This window comes from Pseudoliparis swirei, chromosome 10, assembly GCF_029220125.1.
Source record: "Pseudoliparis swirei isolate HS2019 ecotype Mariana Trench chromosome 10, NWPU_hadal_v1, whole genome shotgun sequence".
In the NCBI taxonomy this organism is placed as follows: Eukaryota; Metazoa; Chordata; class Actinopteri; order Perciformes; family Liparidae; genus Pseudoliparis; species Pseudoliparis swirei.
In genome coordinates, this window is record NC_079397.1 from 16,957,939 (window position 1) to 16,978,296 (window position 20,358).

The 20,358-nt window shown below is 45.4% G+C and overlaps 1 protein-coding gene across 1 annotated transcript in view; it reads left to right on the forward strand.

Annotated features, from left to right (window-relative positions):
- The first annotated feature begins 888 nt into the window (after positions 1-888).
- Positions 889-20,358, forward strand: part of ano2b (anoctamin 2b) — a 54,964-nt gene continuing 35,494 nt past the window's right edge. Inside the window, exons 1-13 of the mRNA XM_056425269.1 lie at positions 889-958; positions 4,081-4,461; positions 11,822-11,914; positions 12,447-12,598; positions 12,855-12,909; positions 12,987-13,038; positions 14,248-14,303; positions 14,432-14,479; positions 14,722-14,786; positions 15,768-15,902; positions 16,735-16,895; positions 18,062-18,144; positions 18,313-18,402. Coding sequence (XP_056281244.1) covers positions 941-958; positions 4,081-4,461; positions 11,822-11,914; positions 12,447-12,598; positions 12,855-12,909; positions 12,987-13,038; positions 14,248-14,303; positions 14,432-14,479; positions 14,722-14,786; positions 15,768-15,902; positions 16,735-16,895; positions 18,062-18,144; positions 18,313-18,402 — 1,389 coding nt within the window. The 5' untranslated portion in view covers positions 889-940. The remainder of the gene's footprint in view (positions 959-4,080; positions 4,462-11,821; positions 11,915-12,446; positions 12,599-12,854; positions 12,910-12,986; positions 13,039-14,247; positions 14,304-14,431; positions 14,480-14,721; positions 14,787-15,767; positions 15,903-16,734; positions 16,896-18,061; positions 18,145-18,312; positions 18,403-20,358) is intronic.

Genomic DNA, 20,358 nt, shown 5'->3' on the forward strand with positions numbered 1-20,358 from the left:
TGAGGAAGATAGAAATATAAAGTCTCAGATACAAAATGACCTCACGTGCAATAATCTTGCACTTTCAAACACGTTTTTACACGGAACATATTTACTTCCGGTTGTATTAAACCGTTTCAACACAAAACTAAACAATTAGTTAGGTTTATTAAAAATAATCCTGGTTTGGCTTTAAATAACTGCGGAAATAAAATAAAACAAACCAACAAAAGTACTTTTAAAAAAAGGTTTAGACCACTAAACTAATATTAAATATAAGCTTCTGTGTTTGTGGTGGAGCATCTCTCCACCAAGCCTACACCTTCTCTCCACACTGCAAAAGATAACCATCTTGTATCTGCCATTTTACAAATAGAATCATGAATTGAATTGAATTTAATCATAAAATAATATTAAGAAATATATATTTGAATGTTTTTACTGTTTTTTTATGTGACCTATATCAGAAACAGACATTATAAACACAGAAATAATTACAATTCACACCAGTTTGACCAGAAATGTGGTTTCCCTTCTAAATTCTTGAGGCTCAGCGTCAAGACCCGATGTGCGCGTTTCAGGCGGACACTTTTTACAGCGTGGGACGCTCCGCGCGCAAAGCGCCCGCGGCGGCGCGCAGCCAGCCTCCAGATCCACGCAGTGGAGCAGGGTGGATGGGTCTCACGGGCACGCGAGCAGTCCTCACGCGCAGCTGTCCACATCTGACACGTCTGTCCTCAGCAGCGACAATGAATTCGCGCGCCGCCGGTGAGCCGTCGCTCCTCTTGGACCGCGGACTATCCGGAGTGACCCCGGGTGTCACCCAGGGGTGATGATGGGAGGATGATGAACGGGGGGTGGTGATGATGAATAGGGCTGTGTTTTTCCGCGAGAACCGCCAACTTTCACTCCCTCTCTTCTTCTTCTACTTCTCTGTGTGTCTTTAGATAAGCGCAACAGCATGCAGGACAAGACCCCCGTAAGTACACCAGTATCCATCCGCCGCCTCTCATTATATAGTGCTTTGTTTAATTGGCTTTTTATTTGTCGCCGTTCTGCGCGCGCGAACCCACTTGTATCATTTATTTAGTCTTTTTTTAAAAACATTTGGCGACATTGTTGCAAACTCCGCGGAGCTGTTTCCGGTAAACTCACTCTAAAATGTTACTGTCATTGATTTGTTGAGACTTTTAAACCCCAAATATACGATTTTTCGACGACGACATATTTTTTTGCGGTGTCAGCAAACAAGTGTAGTTCCGTAAAAAGATTTAAAACCTCCAGGTGACATTGTGTTGAGCACCTGGGAACGACATGGCGCGCGCTATAGGCGTAAAAAATAAAAAATTGGGAATATTCTCCTTCTTCTATATGAAGAAACGTCAGCAGACAGAAACCTTTTGAGGAAAGTTCCAGAAGTTACCACCTAGCGGCCATTGTGTGTACTGTTAGCAGTCTAGCTACACGTGTTTGTGTCAGCTAGCGAGAACTTCCAACATCTTTATATTTTAATTTCCAAATTTACTACAAGTACTAAGTTATTGAAAATGATAAAACTTGAGCTATTTTTGAATTTATAAGGTCTAAAATCCCTCTGCGGGTCCCAGGTGTATTATTAAAATGGCAGACATTAAATGTAAGTAAGTACTTTTGGAGTAAATAGTGAGGAATGAGTCAGCATGTGTTCACTTCCGGTTCCTTTGTCTCCAAAGTCAATGGGTTTTTGTTTAGTTTGGTAAAATTATGTCAACACAAGTCAAAGAGATTTTAAAGTTGTTTTCCAAGACACAAAATACTTAATACCCCTCAATTTTTAAGCTTTTACATAACAGGTACACAAGACTACACGACGTCATGTAGTTCGTTTATAAACCAACATTAGCTTTTTCACTTTTAAGGATTTGCATTAACGTCTAAAAAGTTATTAAATGTGTTTATTTGTGAAGATAATCCGTATACATATAGATAATATATATAAATATACGTATTTAGGCTTACTATATAGGATAAATTGTCATTAAAATGGCAATAATAAGACTATTATGCAATAATAACACTATTAGGCAGTAATACGACTATTAGGCAGTAATAAGACTATGAGGCAATAATAACACTATAAGGCAGTAATAAGACTATTAGGCAATAATAACACTATTAGACAATAATAAGACTATTAGGTAATAATAAGACTATTAGGGAATAATAAGACTTAGGCTGTAGTCTACAGATTCAAAGTGTTTTCATACCTAAAGCGTTGCTTATCTTCGCGGGGGGCGGGGCTTATCTCCGTGGCTTGTCTCCATAATAACTGTCATATTTTCCGCTAACCACCACGAGAGAACTAACCACTAGTTCTGCTTCATACTTGTTGTGGACATCCAGCAAACGTCAGAGCGTCTCAACGCTGATTGGCTTTCGCAAATCGGCGAGTTGCGAGTATTCTCAACACCAAATTTGCAGCAAACTCGTCGCCCGGCGAAAATTCGCGTCTATCGCAACCACTTGCGTCTGTAGGCTAATTTTGCACGGGATCTACTCATCTTGCATTTTATTCTTTTTTTTTGAGGGGTTATTTATTGTTATTAACTTTTTAAAACAACTATCAACAAATATAACTTATTTCTTTCTTTTTTTATAATGACAAATTATATTTATTGATATATTTCTTGCCCTTTGCCCTCGTGTATTTCCGCCGCTACCTAGCATACAGACAGTTAAAAACTAGCTGGTGAACATAGCATAGCATTTAGCCACTAAAGAAACGGATATTTCCTTTGCTTCTTTTTAGAAGTTGGATGACGCCGTGGTGGAGACCAAAAACAGAGCTAAAAAACCCGAAATAAAGGACGTGCGTTTGCCAGGTGGCCGGAAACACGGCTCTAAACGATGCTAACGTTCGTTACTCTTCGCTCGTATACATACGCAACTGCTTGCTAACGAGTTCCCCACACACCTTTTAAAAAGGTGCCAATGCAACTTGTCTCGGCCACCCCCAAGTGGCTGGTCCTTGCAGGGTGAAAGCTAGAAATATCTCACACATGTAGAACGAATAATTTGGAAGCGTAGCTAAAGCTACCTCCGTTAGCACCTCACTCTGTTCAGCGAGACGCAATCAGCGGCGACAGGGACACAATGCGTGAAACACTAAGCTAGTCGGCTCTGCTGCACGTGAAACTTGAGCTCGGTGAAGCGCCCCACGATTCATCCAATTATGTAAGTGATGTTGCGTTATTTATTGTCTTAGCATGCGATACATGCCGCTGTGACGAGAAGGAGGAGACGGTACGTAGCATCCAGGCACGTAGAGTAAGAAACCTGCTCCTCGAAAGTGTTAATAAAACCTCTCATCACAGCCGGAGCCTCTAGAGCGTCCGCCGTGTTTAGTCTCCCTCTCGACGTTCCCTCGGTCTAAATAAAGAATCACGCTGCCAGAGGTGAGCCGACTGCCCACTCTGCTGCTGAAGGTTCTCACTTCAGTGTTTTTTGAGAACTTGCCAAAAGCCACTTCTGTTTGCGTGTGCGTGTGTGCAGTCGATGTTTAGGTTCATTCAAACGCTTCTTACATAACGCCGCACGCCGTCTGTAAATAACCCCTTAAAAGGTTTATTGTTTTGTGTTGATTGTTTTCTTTTGTATCTGCTTTATTGGTTTTGATTTATGCCTTTCTATATTGCATTGTTTTAATAATTTTATAGACGTTATAATCCACTTCCTCTTTGAGTTAAATCAGACTTTTATTTTGAAATGTTAAAAGGAAGCGCACCTTTATTTTATGTTAAAATACAAACTTGACGGTACGGCTAAAGATGTTACGGACAGATGCGCATTTGATATTACATTACATTACATGTCATGATATAAAGTTGTAATAGTTTTAATGGTCCCGTATGAGGCTGATGCTCCAGGTGGTGACAAGGAGGTATTTATTCAAGCTTTTTGGTTCATGTTTATACAACGAAAGAAAGAAAATAAAGAAGTTCACCAGCAGTAAATCTCACGCCGATTGATATACGGGGATCCGTTACGCCGTCTTTAAACAACGTGTCCGAGCTGGATTCCCGCTGTATCTTTGACATTCTCTCGCTCGTCCTCTTCCCTCAGGTGGCGCTCTCTCCCTCTCTCCCTCAGGGCGGCGGAGACGGCCTCTACTTCCACGACGGCAGGCGCAAAGTCGACTACGTCCTGGTGTTCCACCAGCGGCGGCACGGCTCCATACGATCCCGCGCCAGCACCTCCATGTCGCACGACAGGCTGTCCATCGTCTCCAACGGGAACTTCCCGCCGCCGGCGAGCTCGGACGCCGGGAGAGGCGGGGCCGTCGTGCCGGCGGGAGGGGAGGCCGTCGGCGAGGTGTCCGTGGAGTTCGGCGACGCGGACGGGAACGAGCCGACGGAGCCCGCCGACCACGAGATGCATCTCGTCAGGCAGGAATTTGAGGCCAACTTGCTGGATGCCGGCCTGGAGATAGAGAGAGACAGAGAGGTGAGTGCGCCTGCATCGCCACGGCAACGCCAACGTCCACGTCCTCCTCTTCTTCTCTTGAACCGACACCGTAGATACCGTTATACAACGTAACGCTTTGACCCGTCGGTGCGTCGGTGGTTGCCGGATGCTTGAACCACAGCAGCCTCGGTTGACCCGGCTAACGGTTAGCGCTCGGCTAACGGGGGTCGGTCTATCCGTTGAAGGATAAATCTAAATTAGCATCACTAATTAAAATCCTCCTGATCAGCGACCCTGGTCTGAAACCGTTGGTTATTTGCAAGGCAGGTATATATATAAATGTATTTATGTTAAAGTCCAATGGGCAATGTTGACGGTTTGTATTTTCATATTTCTCGTTTTAATTTTATCAAATTAATTTAGAAAAACAGCATATAGATATATAGATATATTTATACATATATATATATATATATATGTATATATAAAATAATATATATAATGTTTTATATATTAATATATATGTATATATATATATAAAATAATATTTTTTATATATCTATATATATACACATATATAAATATATATATTTATATATATATATATATATATATCATGTAATGCATTAGGCATCAATAAAAACATGTCCATGATGGCTTCTTGATTCACACACTGGTTCTGGGTGAGACCCCTTGTGCTCCTGGGCCAAGGTATCAATCCATCAATAAATGTAGTTATAGTCTTTCCACATTTAAAATGATACAGACATAACAAAAAGGTAAAATTATAGATATAATATTTGGGAATAATGGCAATCTGAGAAGTAAAACTGGAAAAAACAAAAGTTGCATGGCAGGATTTCTTTTCATCAACACCAAATCTTTCGAAAAAACCTACACCATAATAATAATAATACAAAAGAAACGGAAACGGCTTGTATCCACGGCAACACACACATGCATCCACACCTGCAGGCGCTGACCTCATCCATCGACTCATCAAGCCTGAAACGGGTCATTTTGTTTTGACATTTTAATTTGCTCTGCCGTGAGTGTGTGTTACGTTGTGTGTGTGTGTGTGTGTGTGTGTGTGAGTGTGTGTGGTGCTGCAGGCTTGCTGCCACAGAGTTGTTCAAATGTTCCACTTGCTACCAAATGAACTGCTGCTGCACTTAGGCTCTGACACTGAGAGGAGGTTCTCTAATAAATAATCCTAATATTATTTATATATATATATATAGTAATGTATATATTTATATATACTGTATATATTATACCTCTTATATATATTTTGTATTGCTGTAAAAACATCTCCTTCAAATAACTTTATCTATTCAGGTTTCTCGCCCAGAACTACGAGACTATATTCGAACACATTTCTTTCCTTTGGTTTATTTAATAAGGGACAGTCAGTGCACATTAATAAAAACATTTTTTAATTAATGTTATTAGCCAAGAGGGCTAATAACAGGGCGCAGCGTTGGAGGGATACTGGTAATTCCAATCCTCAATATTAGGTTTTTAGAAATAGAAACAACGATCACATGCTGGTGAGCAAAGGGTTCAGGGAAGAGTTGTCGTCACGCCTAATGCAGGCTAGGTAGAGGCATGTAGACCCGAGGACAGAGGTGTCAAACTCATGTTCACGTGGGCCAAATCAGCATCATGGCCGCCCTCTTAAAGGGCCGGAAACACTTTATAGACTCCTCGAACATATTGTTAAATAACTCCCTTTGCATTTGATTATTGTTTATTTGAGTGTAGAAATATTGTACATAAGAAAATATCTCTAATATTACAACATGAATCCTTTCAATCTAGAACCTTCAAAATAAAAGCACGGATATTTTTCTTTAAGAAAAGGTGATCACGTGTCTCTAAAGCCGCCAGGGGCCACATAAAGTGATGTGTTTGACTCCTGTGCCCTAATACACGTGGCTGCGGACATGTGTGTGCACTGGCAGCGTGTGCGGTCTGCAGGGCGAGCATTAATCAGGTTGTTGGCGGTGTGCCGGCGGAGCCTAAGCCCGGATGAGATTAGCCGACGGACGTTATCTCGTCTCGTGGATTTGAGGAGATCATATCTGCCGCTATGACGAGGGGGAGACGTGCGATCCAGTAGCCCTCATTCGTAAGGAGGCGGTACTCTTACATGATGACTGACAGCCATAATTACACGCCTTCCATCGGCTAGATTGCAGGTTGGAGGCGGCGAGAAGGAACATCGTCGGTAGTAACTGCAGGTTTGCCGCTCACTTTAATCGCTCACCAGGATATATAATCAGGAGGTTTGATGCGATGTTTTGTCACCGTAGTCGGCGTGCGGATCAGGAAATGATGTTTCGCAATTTAAAAGTAGTGTACCTTTGTTTTGACTTTTTGCACCGGCATCCCAAAAGAAAAAGAGGAATGCGTGTGTGCACCAGAATGATAAGCATAAATAAATGAAGAAATACGTGTGGACACATGAATAGAGACATAAATTAATGTATCAATACTTAATTAATACTGTATACATTTATTTATTTAGTTTTGGATTTATTTTTACATTTATTTAAGCATTTATTTATTCCTGTATTCATTTATTTTTACATTTATTTAAGCATTTATTAATTTATTCCTGTATTTATTCATTTATTTGAGCATTTATGCATTTATTCCTGTATTTATTCATGCATTTATTTATTTATACTTAATTCGTTTTCTGTCCTCCATACCACTGCAGTAGTGTTCATTATTAATGAATAATGTGTTATAGAGACATAGACTTTGAGCTCACCTTGTGTTTTACTGCTCGATTAAATAATTTAGGATACTAATTCCATTCAAAGCGACATCATTTTGAATACATACATATCTTAAACAAATCCAAGTTCTGTAAGCATTCATATTTCTCACTCTGACTCTCGTCCTCGGGTCCAACCTGTTTGACTTCAGAGTTAATTGGATGCTGTGGAGAAAGGAAGAAAAAAAGAGTGCAAATGTCAAACGTGTTGACTGCGTCTGAGGATTATCGAGTTGACCTTCGCTCTCCGAGGGACCGCGACGAGACTTTTGATTACATCCAGGAGAGTTGTTCATTCGAGGAGCCGGGACCTTTAGGAGAGCTCAGGCTGCTGGAGGCCGGGGAAACAGAAGGAGCAGGAGGGAGTCAGTCTCTCCCCACAAATTCATTAACTACAGGAGGAGGTGGAGGAGGAGGAGGAAGAGGGAGGAGGAGGAGGAGGAGGAGGAGGGAGGGGGAGGAGGGAGGAGGAGGGGTGAGAGCAGTAGGAGGCAGGTGGAAGAGGTGGTGGAGGAGGAAGGTGAAGGAGGAGGGAGGAGGAGGGACGAGGGAGCAGGAGGAGGCAGGTGGAGGAGGAGGGATAAGGGAGGAGGTGGAGGAAGCAGGTAGAATAGGTGGTGGAGGAGGAGGGGGTAGGAGGAGGAGGAAGCAGGTGGAGGAGGAAGGAGGAGGCAGGTGGAGGCTCTCTCCGGTCACAATCTCGGAGAGAGAGGGAGACAATCGCCCTCCTGATTCCCTCCAGCTGAGGCCAATAAGGCCTGTCCCCCCACAGCTGAGCCCGACCACGCCCCAGCCGCCACGGCGCTTTTCTAAACACGAGCGTGGACGTTGCGGGGAGGCGTGCGCCCCGCCGCTCCAGTTCCAGGACAGAACGTCACGGCGAGCAACGGAGAGAAGCGTGATCGTCACCATGGCAACCCCAAACCCCCGCGTCACAGGCAACGTGCCCGGCGTCTCACCAGTTACATGTTACGGCAGACACCCGTTGTCAGGCCTGGACTCAGATGAGGACTCAGATGCAGAGAATAGAACGTATAAGCCCATCACCTTCTCATATTCGATGCCCCCCCCTCAACAAAGACGCCCCCCAGCTGCGTCCTAGTTCCCCCCCCCTCTACAGAGATATAAAGAGCTAATTGGAAATCCCTCTGCTAATTAACCTTCTCCGGGCTAAAAGGTATTTATATCCGGTGCTTTTTGATGGACCGATGAAGACGAAGACAGGAGGAGGGAGAGCGAGAAGAAGAAAAGGGGGCGAGAGAGCAGAGAAGTGGATGTGAACGAGTAGGTAGAATATAACGGGGGTTGGTCGGAGGTGGAGACGCGAAACACGACATGAATTAATAACGGCCAACGTCTTAATTTTGCGATTACAATAAGCATCGGGCTGTCGGCTGTCAGGCAACGGGGCTTCTGGGAAAATATTGTCAAACTTAGAGAAACACGCTAAATATGGTGAGAGATTCAGTTTATCTGTATAGTCCATTTTCACAAATTAGAAATTTGCCTAAGCTTTCTGGAGCCGCTAATTATCACGTTGTGTTCATGGATCTTTTAAAAATTGAAAGTAGGAATCAATTAAAGATTCACAGACGTCTTTCAGACAGTCTTCATGGCGTGTGCAGATTATTAGATGATGCTCATGTTAGCTATATACTTAGAGCAAGAGGTGTAAAACAGGACAAACAACAACAAAGAGACAGAATGAGACACAACATAAAACAACGGGATCTATTCTCTATTGCACATTTATTATTGATGACAATAAATCAGCTCTACGAGGTGTTACCCAGCATGCCACACACTGTTCCAGCTTGAAGTTACTCCATGTTGTTGTCTTCTCCATGTTGTTGTCTTCTCCATGTCGTCTTCTCCATGTTGTTGTCTTCTCCATGTTGTTGTCCTCTCCATGTTGTTGTCTTCTCCATGTTGTCGTCTTCTCCATGTTGTCTTCTCCATGTTGTCGTCTTCTCCATGTTGTTGTCTTCTCCATGTTGTCTTCTCCATGTTGTTGTCTTCTCCATGTTGTTGTCTTCTCCATGTTGTCGTCTTCTACATGTTGTTGTCTTCTCCATGTCGTCTTCTCCATGTTGTTGTCTTCTCCATGTTGTCTTCTCCATGTTGTTGTCTTCTCCATGTTGTCGTCTTCTCCATGTTGTCGTCTTCTCCATGTCGTCTTCTCCATGTTGTCGTCTTCTCCATGTTGTCGTCTTCTCCATGTTGTTGTCTTCTCCATGTTGTCGTCTTCTCCATGTCGTCTTCTCCATGTTGTCGTCTTCTCCATGTTGTTGTCTTCTCCATGTTGTTGTCTTCTCCATGTTGTTGTCTTCTCCATGTCGTCTTCTCCATGTCGTCTTCTCCATGTTGTCTTCTCCATGTCGTCTTCTCCATGTTGTTGTCTTCTCCATGTTGTCTTCTCCATGTTGTCGTCTTCTCCATGTTGTCGTCTTCTCCATGTTGTTGTCTTCTCCATGTCGTCTTCTCCATGTTGTCGTCTTCTCCATGTTGTCGTCTTCTCCATGTCGTCTTCTCCATGTTGTTATCTTCTCCATGTTGTCGTCTTCTCCATGTTGTCTTCTCCATGTTGTTGTCTTCTCCATGTCGTCTTCTCCATGTTGTTGTCTTCTCCATGTTGTCGTCTTCTCCATGTTGTCTTCTCCATGTTGTTATCTTCTCCATGTTGTCTTCTCCATGTTGTCTTCTCCATGTTGTTGTCTTCTCCATGTTGTCGTCTTCTCCATGTTGTTGTCTTCTCCATGTTGTTGTCTTCTCCATGTTGTCTTCTCCATGTTGTCTTCTCCATGTTGTCTTCTCCATGTCGTCTTCTCCATGTCGTCTTCTCCATGTTGTCTTCTCCATGTTGTCGTCTTCTCCATGTTGTTGTCTTCTCCATGTTGTTGTCTTCTCCATGTCGTCTTCTCCATGTCGTCTTCTCCATGTTGTCTTCTCCATGTTGTTGTCTTCTCCATGTTGTTGTCTTCTCCATGTTGTCTTCTCCATGTTGTTGTCTTCTCCATGTTGTTGTCTTCTCCATGTTGTCGTCTTCTCCATGTTGTCTTCTCCATGTTGTTGTCTTCTCCATGTTGTTGTCTTCTCCATGTTGTCGTCTTCTACATGTTGTTGTCTTCTCCATATTGTCTTCTCCATGTTGTTGTCTTCTCCATGTTGTCGTCTTCTCCATGTTGTTGTCTTCTCCATATTGTCTTCTCCATGTTGTTGTCTTCTCCATGTTGTCGTCTTCTCCATGTTGTTGTCTTCTCCATGTCGTCTTCTCCATGTTGTTGTCTTCTCCATGTTGTTGTCTTCTCCATGTTGTTGTCTTCTCCATATTGTCTTCTCCATGTTGTTGTCTTCTCCATGTTGTCGTCTTCTCCATGTTGTTGTCTTCTCCATGTTGTTGTCTTCTCCATATTGTCTTCTCCATGTTGTTGTCTTCTCCATGTTGTCGTCTTCTCCATGTTGTTGTCTTCTCCATGTTGTTGTCTTCTCCATGTTCTCCATGTTGTCGTCTTCTCCATGTTGTAAACGTCCATCCGTGTCTTCAGAGGACGACTTTCTTTGTATCTTCATGTTTAAATGATAGTTGCCGTGTGGGCGTGATGAGTCAGCGCTTCTTTTATATGTGACATACATTCTCTTGTTTGGCGGAGATGATGGTCGGTCACATCAATAAATAAATAAAAAGCCTCCAGCGTGTCAGGAACAGGACGGGAACAGGAGCTTCATCCATCTTTTATAGAGACCAGGAGCGGTGCTGACGGACGGGCCGGGAACACGGCCGGTCGGTCCAGCCCAAAACATCAAGAGAAAAGGAGTTTGGGGCGAAATTCATTTCCTCGGATTTGTACATTTTCAATTCAATTCAGGTTTTTTTCTCTAGCCCAATATCACAAATTACACATTTTCCTCAGAGGGCTTCACAGTCTGTACACGTACGACATCCCTGACCTTTGACCTCACATCGGATCAGGAACAACTCCCAAGAAAACAGAACAAACTGTTTCAGGGGAACTCTGGATTCTGGAATGTCCGGTTTCCGGAATGTTAGATTCAGAGCGAGTCAGGGCGCGATCTAATATGAGCGTCTCGTCGGGAAAACAGGAAGGAAAGCCTCCTGCTTGATCCTATTGGCTGCCTTGGGCCTCCTGCTTGATCCGATTGGTTGCCTTGGGCCTCCTGCTTGATCCTATTGGTTGCCTTGAGCCTCCTGCTTGATCCTATTGGCTGCCTTGGGCCTCCTGCTTGATCCTATTGGTTGCCTTGGGCCTCCTGCTTGATCCTATTGGCCGCCTCGGGCCTCCTGTTGATCCTATTGGCTGCCTTGGGCCTCCTGCTTGATCCTATTGGCTGCCTTGGGTCTTCTGCTTGATCCAATTAACCGCCTTGGCCGAGTGTGACATTAAAGAGCGGTTCTCCTCCGCGCCTCACGCTAAAAGTTGGATGGAGCGCAGTACCAGAGGATTCTCCTGCGTCGGTTTAATACAGGGAGGCAGGGCGGAGGCCGAGGATACGTACGGGAGGATTGTTTAGTTTCTTCTTTTCTCTCCATCCCGAACAGTTCCACGCCGCATTGAAATCAAAACATAAATTGTATCTTTGACGCTTGTCTTCCAGTTGAAGAACCACGGCTTCACCCGCCTCCACGCGTCCTGGCCCGTCCTGTGTCGGGAGGCCGAGTTCCTCAAGATCAAAGTCCCCACCAAGACGGTGAGATCTGATTGGCTGAGCAGCTCTTTGTTGTTTATGTGGACGGACAAGATGTCCGCAGAGCCACGGGGGGGGGGGGGGTTGCACTTGCACACACATGCACACACACACATGCACACACACACACGGACGCACACACACGCGCTCGCACATACACTCACACACACGCACACATACGAAACCAACTCTTTTGCAGCATTTCAATTTATTTATTTCTATTTACCTTTTTATTCCTTGAGGGGTGTTTTGTATGGAGGACTTAAAATGACTTAAGTATGAATAAATAAATAAATGCATGAATAAATATAGTAATAAATAAATAAATGCATGAATAAATATAGGAATAAATTAATAAATGCATGAATAAATATAGGAATAAATAAATAAATACAGGAATAAATAAATGCTTCATTTTAAGTCCTCCATAGTTTTGCACACTTACACACGAGGAAGTCCAGTCTGACCGCGGCCCGTGTGCAGCCATTGAACTGACCCTGTGTGTGTGTGTGTGTGTGTGTGTGTGTATGGTCAGAGCTACGAGCTGAAGGTGGAGCGTGGCTTTGGGTCCAGCATGTCCAGCGTGTGGAGGAAGATGAACCAGCCGTTTCAGCCCAAAGTGCCGCATCAGGACCAGGAGAGCACCAAGTTCCTCACACACTGCTTCTCCAGGGACAAGCTGCACCTGTGAGAGACGCACACACACACACAGGCACGCGCACGCACACACACACAGGAACGCACACACACACACGCTCGTTAAACTGTCAATTTTGAACAACTCGTTGGTGACAAACTGAGAGGTGCTCAGAGATATTTGGGGATCACCTGTTCCACTGAGCGATAACTTTACTTCTGATCTGCACCTGTGTGCTACGCTACGCTACGTTAACACGCGGCGTTTCTTCGTGGCCGTGTTCACCTGTGTCTGCGTCTCTTTCAGGTACAACATCACCTCTAAAGAGGCGTTCTTCGACAACGCCACGAGAGGCCGCATCGTGAGTCTCTGATCCGGATCCTGCTCCACGCCCCCCCCCCCCCCCCCCCCAGTCTGACATTCTCACCTGTGTCTTAGGTATACGAGATCCTGAGACGGACAGTATGTGTACGGACCTGTCAAACCATAGGTAAGGATGCCAAGCAGACAGTGTGTGTGTGTGTGGGGGGGGGGGGTTACTGGACATATGCAACACATTGATATGTACGGTTATTTTTGACTTGCTCAGTGTTTAGAGATTCAACTCAGTTTATTTCAATTCATTTTAATTCAATTCAGTTTATTTCAATTCAGTTTATTTCAATTCAGTTTATTTCAATTCATTTTAATTCAATTCAATTTAATTCAATTCAGTTTTATTTTGACAGGATTTTAATAGTCTTATTATTGTCTAATAGTCTTATTATTGCCATTTTTATGACAATTGCTCGTATCCTGTCAGTATATTTATTATTTTTGAACAAAGGTTAAATGTTATTTCACAAGTTTAAAAAAGTGCCCCAATTTATTTTTAAATTCTCCTTGAGTTCAGTCAGTGGGGGAAACAACTAGCCCCTAAATAACATGTGAATGCCCCCCCCCCCCCCACATGTGTATTCATTGATATTAAATGTGGAGAGCAGCCGGCTCCGGCCCACCGGCTCGTTTCCTGTGCCGCCATATGTCGGGCTGGCGGCGCCGCCCGGCAGACGGGCTGAGCCGGAGGGGCCTGGCGGGGGGTGGGGGGGGGGGTGAGAGCTGCATCTCCTTGACCTCTATTCTGCGCTCGCCTTTTTTTCATTATTGGTGTATATTTTTACACACACACAGACACAGACACACACACTCCTCTCCAAGTGGGTCACACTTCCTGGGTCAGGCAGAGATGGGAGCGCCTCTCGCTGGTTGAGTGAGCGGAGCGCCGTGTCGGGAGTTTTCTCTAACAGCCAATCAGTGCGCAGGTTCCCAGCTCCGCCTTCTTTTTGAGGCGCCGCATAACGACTTTGATCTATCGCTTTGAAACGGGAGGGCCGGTTGTGTGTCGGGGCCGGGCTGACGGGCCGGCGTGGACCGGACCCCAAAACACCAACAAACAAAATAACTATTAGGCAATAATAAGACTATTAGGTAATAATAAGTATTATATATATATGTATATATATAACTCACATTATATTTCTTAGGGCAGTTTTGCCCTGGTGGAGCCAAATACCCCCACAGGGTTGTCTATAATGCCTCTCCCTCTCTCTCTTCCACTCTCTCCCCCCCCCCTCTCTCTCTCTCTCCCCCTCTCTCTCCCTCTCTCTCTCTCCCTCTCTCTTTCCCTCTCCCCCCCTCTCTCCCCCCCTCTCTCTCCCAGGCATCAGCACGTTGATCGCTAAAGGAGTGTATGACGCCGCCTTCCCTCTGCATGATGTAAGTGTGAGGTCTGGACTTGTTTTACAAAGGGATGCACAATGTGACTTGTTTTCCTCATCTCTCTCCTCTCTCCTCTCCTCTCTTCTCTCTTCTCCTCTCTCCTCTCCTCTCTCCTCTCTCCTCAGGGCGACTACAAGGTCATCGGACACCTCGAGGAGAGGAGCGACAGACAGGTAGACGACTCCTCTCTCATCTCTCCATCTTTCGCCGTCTCCCCCCCCTGCTCCTTCTCCTCCTCCACCACCTCCTCCCCCTCTTCCTCCTCCTCCTCCATCTCCTCTTCCTCCTCCTCTCTCCTCTTCTCCTCTTCTCTCCTCCTGTCTCTCCTCGTCCTCTCTCCTCCTCCTGGGGGGAGGCTCCAACTAGTGAGCGCTCAGGCTCCGCCCACACTGACTCGCTCCCCATCTGTTGCCAGGTGCTGCACGACGAGTGGGCCCGATACTCGGCCTTCTACAAGTACCAGCCCATTGACCTGGTCAGGTAACGTCACCACGGCAACCTCTTTGCTTCATCTAACCGCCAACCCGACACACACACGCGTACAGCTCTGCAGACGTTGCAATGCATTGTGGTCGGTGTAGTTCGCTAAAAGGCTTCTGTTGTTTGGCGGGATTTAAACCTTCGTTGGATCCTGACGACGACGGTGGATCTAATCGGGTCCTGCTTCAAAAATTAGTTCAATTTTCCGAGTCTTCAACAGTCTAAATAATGACCTAACCCAGATTAAGGGTTCCTCCTTAACCCAGATTATCAACACATCTCCCAAATTATTGTCTTTAAAAAAGATTTTTTTAAGGAATCTCCAGCAACTAGGACCAATAAGAAGAAGAAGAAAGACTTTTATTGTCATACTACATATTCTTACATCGATAGATGAAATGTGTTCTCTGCATTTGACCCATCCTCAGTTATTAAGGAGCTGGGGGTTCAGTGCCTTGCTCAAGGACACTTCGACATGCAACTAGCGGGGATCGAACCGACGACCTCGCGGTTGCAGGATGACCTCATATAAATGTAGTTCCCTGACCGGGAATCGAACCCGGGCCGCCGAATCCTAACCACTCGACCACCGGGGACCTTTAAGTGTCCATGTGTAAGACGGCGTGACGCCTCTGACAGGGTTCCTACGCTCATGGAAAACCTGGAAAACTCATGGAATTTAAAAATGGTTACTTCCAGGCCTGGAAAAAAATCATTGAAAAAAAAAAAAAATCACAAAAGTTTTGGAAAAAGTCATTAAAATGTGTTATAATCATGTTCATTTACATATACACGATATATAATGTATGCTTTAGAATTCTCATTGTTAGTTTAAATACTGCATGTTCTCACTTGTTCATGTGTTCACTGAGATTTCACAAAATGTGAGGTCATGGACATTTAGTTTAACGTCCTGGAAATCCCTGATTTGGCCCTTTTCAACCTCCCGCTCCGTGACCTCCGTGACCTCCGACCCCGCAGGAAGTACTTCGGGGAGAAGATCGGCCTCTACTTCGCGTGGCTCGGCGTTTACACCCAGCTGCTGATCCCGGCCTCCGTCGTGGGCATCATCGTGTTCTGCTACGGCGTGGCCACGGTGGACTCCGACATACCCAGGTACCAGGAGGCACACTCACAACAACTCTCTCCCTCTCCCCTCCATCTCTCTCTCCCTCCCTCTCTCTCTTTCTCTCTCTCCCCCTCTCTCCCCCCCCTCTCTCTCTCTCTCCCTCTCTCCCTCGCTCTCTCCCCTCTCTCTCTCCCCCTCTCTCTATCTCTCCTCCTCCTCCCTCTCTCCTCCTCTCTCTCTCCTCTCTCTCCTCTCTCTCTCCTCTCTCTCTCTCTCTCTCTCTCTCCCTCCTCTCCTCCTCCTCTCCTCTCCTCTCTCCCTCTCTCTCTCTCTTTCTCTCCTCTCCCTCTTCTCTCTCTCTCTCTCTCTCCCTCTCCCTCTCTCTCTCCCTCTCCCCTCTCTCTCTCTCTCCCCCCTCTCTCTCCCTCTCTCTCTCTGCCCTCTCTCTCTCCCTCTCTCTCTCCCTCTCTCTCTCTCTCTCTCTCTCTCTCTCTCCCCTGTCTCTCTCCTCTCTCTCTCTTTCCTCTCTCTCCTCTCTCTCTCTCCCTCTCTCTCTCTCTCTCTCTCTCCTCCTCTCTCTCCTCCCTCTCTCTCTCTCTCTCTCTCCTCTTTCTCTCTCCTCTCTCTGCCCTCTCTCTCTCCCTCTCTCTCTCCCTCTCTCTCTCCCTCTCTCTCTCTCTCTCTTACCTTTAAGCTACAATGATGTCAGACAAAATGAAATATATGGAAAAACATCATTTCCTCCCACCACATGCCATTACACACACACACACACACACACACACACACACACACACGCACACACACACACACACACATCGTGTCAGGTCTCGGTGCTCTGTGACTTAACTCTTGACCCCCCCCCCCCCCCCCCCCCAGTCTGGAGATGTGTGACGGGCGTCTGAACTTCACCATGTGTCCGCTGTGCGACGGCGCCTGTGACTTCTGGCAGCTCAGCACGGCGTGCGGCACGGCGAGGGCGTCGCACCTCTTCGACAACCCCGCCACCGTCTTCTTCGCCATCTTCATGTCGCTCTGGGGTGAGGGTGTGTGTGTGTGTGTGTCCGTGTGTGTGTCCGTGTGTGTGTGTGTGTCCGTGTGTGTGTGTGTGTGTGTGTGAACAGGTTGGCTGAATGCTCAGTCGCTCGTCGATATTGTCTAAACTTAAGAGAGAAACGGGTCGTGTTGCTACGCTCATGGAAAAAGTCCTGGAATTTTCTAAATGTTTTTTTCCAGGCCTGGAAAAGTCCTGAGAAAATAAAAATCCCATATATTCATAAGTTTATTCACGCTGTTTTAAATAATGAATATGCTTTTAAAAGAATTGAGTTATAAGCCGGCAGACGCAGCAAGAGAACGCACCGTAACTGAAAAGACGTAAATGTTTATTCTTTTAATCTAAAGTATCGTCTCTCATTTATTTAAAGTTTTATACGGGAAGCTTTGGAATTATCATTGTTAGTTTAAATAAGACGTTAATATATTATATATATATTATAAGATGTTATTACTTTAGTGTGAATACACAGGAATAAACACGGACCGTGAAACACGAGATCTAAACGTGATGCAGGAGATTTTCATCAACATCATTTGACTTGTGTGTGTGTGGCTGTGCATGTGTGTGTGTGTGTTTGTTTATGTTCGTCTGTGTGTGTGCATGTGTATGTGTGTATGTCTGTGGGTGTGTTTGTTTATGTTCGTCTGTGTGTGCGTGTGTGTTTGTGCGTGTATGTGTGCATGTGTGTGTATGTTTGTGCATATGTTTGTGCATGTGTGTGTGTGTGCGTGTGCGTGTGTGTTTATGTGTGCATGTGTGTGTGCATGTGTGTGTGTATGTGTGTGCATATGTTTGTGCATGTGTGTGTGCGTGTGTGCATGTGCGTGTGTGTTTATGTGTGTATGTGTGTGCATGTGTGTGTGTGTGCATGTGTGTGCATATGTTTGTGCATGTGTGTGTGCGTGTGTGTGCATATGTTTGTGCGTGTCTGTTTATGTGTGTGTGTGCATATGTGTGTGCATGTGTGTGTGTGTATGTGTGCGTGTGTGTTTGTGCGTGTATGTGTGCATGTGTGTGTGTATGTGTGTGCGTGTGTGTGTGCATATGTTTGTGCATGTGTGTATGTGTGTGTGTGTGTTTATGTGTGTCCGTGTGTGTGTGTGTGTGTGTGGGTGCGTATGTGTGTGTGTGTGTGTGTGTGTGTAGCGGTGCTTTTCCTGGAGCACTGGAAGCGTCGCCAGATCAGTTTGAGCTTCAGTTGGGATCTGACCGGCATCGAGGACAATGAGGTACACACAACACACACACACAACACACACACACACACACACACACTCATAGAAGCTCAGACTGCACCAATGTCTTTTGATCCTACTCTACCAAACCAGTTCCTGGAGACGATGATGCTCACGGTAACCACGGTAACCATGTTCAAGGCAGCACCCTCTCCTCCTCAGGAACACCCGCGGCCGAAGTACGAGACCATCCTCCGCCAGAAGAGGCAGAGGAAGCAGAACGCTTTGAAGAAGAAGAAGAAGAAGACCGAGGTAGGAGACACACACGCACACACACACGCACGCACATACACACACACACAGACACACATACACACACACATGCACAGACACACACGCACATACACACACGCACAGACACACACGCACATACACAAACACACACGCAAAAACTCGCACACACACACACACACACATGAACAGACGCACGCACGTACACAAACACAAACATACACACGCGCACACACACACTTGCTCACCCACGCACATACACACATACACGCTATATTCCCATCATGCCTTGTGCTCAGTGTGTCAGACAGTGTGAGGACCTGATGATTGGGATTGATCTGGACCCCCCTCTGTGAATTGGGTCACATTGAGTCCTGTTGGCCCACATACACACTCACACACACATACACATACATACACACACACACACACACACACATACACACACACACATACACGCTGCTTGGCCCCCCCATGGCTTCCTGCCACGGCCCAAGAGAGACAGGAAGTGATCCCAGACCCTGATCTGAGGACAGCGGTGTCGGAAAACCCGGAGGATCCCTCTGGTGTCCACACACACACACACACACACACATACACACACATACACACACATACACACACACGCCAACACGCTGGCTGTGTTTCCAAACAGCAACACACACACACACACACACACACACGGTCGACTGTTCATGGCGAGAGGCCAACGAGAGGTCGACACAGTTCCATCTGTCTCTGTTCTCCTCGTGAAGAGTTCACGCGCTCCGGCAACATTTATGGTATTTAAATGTTTATTTGTTTATTTCCTGTCAGAGTAAACATGTCAGAGTAAACATGTCAGAGTAAACATGTCAAACATGTCAGAGTAAACATCTCAGAGTAAACATGTCAGAGTAAACATGTCAGAGTAACATGTCAGTGTAAACATGTCAGAGTAAACATGTCAGTGTAAACATGTCAGTGTAAACATGTCAGAGTAAACATGTAAACATGTCAGAGTAAACATGTCAGTGTAAACATGTCAGAGTAAACATGTCAGTGTAAACATGTCAGAGTAAACATGTCAGTGTAAACATGTCAGTGTAAACATGTCAGAGTAAACATGTAAACATGTCAGAGTAAACATGTCAGTGTAAACATGTCAGAGTAAACATGTCTGTGTAAACATGTCAGAGTAAACATGTAAACATGTCAGAGTAAACATGTCAGAGTAAACATGTCAGAGTAAACATGTCAGAGTAAACATGTAAACATGTCTGTGTAAACATGTCAGAGTAAACATGTAAACATGTCTGTGTAAACATGTCAGAGTAAACATGTAAACATGTCAGAGTAAACATGTAAACATGTAAACATGTCTGTGGTCCGGAACCTGCTGGTCAACATGTGTCTGAACCCTGGAAACAACAACGGGCACAATTGAAATCGTTTCTGGGCGTTCGCTCGTCTGTCGTTTCGTTCCCTGGCGTTGCTTCGACTCTTCATCATTCATCATCTTCATCATTTATTGGCCTTATTTGTATTTTGCCATATATTGTGCAACCACTGAGAAATGACCAGCTGACCGTCAGGACTCTCTCTCTCTCTTTCTCTCTCTCTCTCTTTCTCTCTCTCTCTTTCTCTCTCTCTCCCTCTCTTCCTTCCCTCTCTCTCTTTCTGTCTCTCCCTCCCTCTCTCTCTCCCTCCCTCTCCTCCTTTCTCTCTCTTTCTCTCCCTCTTTCTCCCCCCCCCTCTCCCTCTCTCTCTCCCCCCCTCTCTCTCCCTCCCTCTCTCTTTCTCCATCTCTCTCTCCCCCCTCCCTCTCCCTCTATCTCTCTCCCTTTCTCTCCCTCTCTTCCTTCCCCCTCTCTCTCTCTCTCCCCCCCCTCTCTCTCCCTCTCTCTCAGACAACACGCTGTATACGGATGATACCAAAATCACAATTTCATCTTTGAGAACTTGATTTTCAAAGAAAACAACCGACGTCGTTATCTA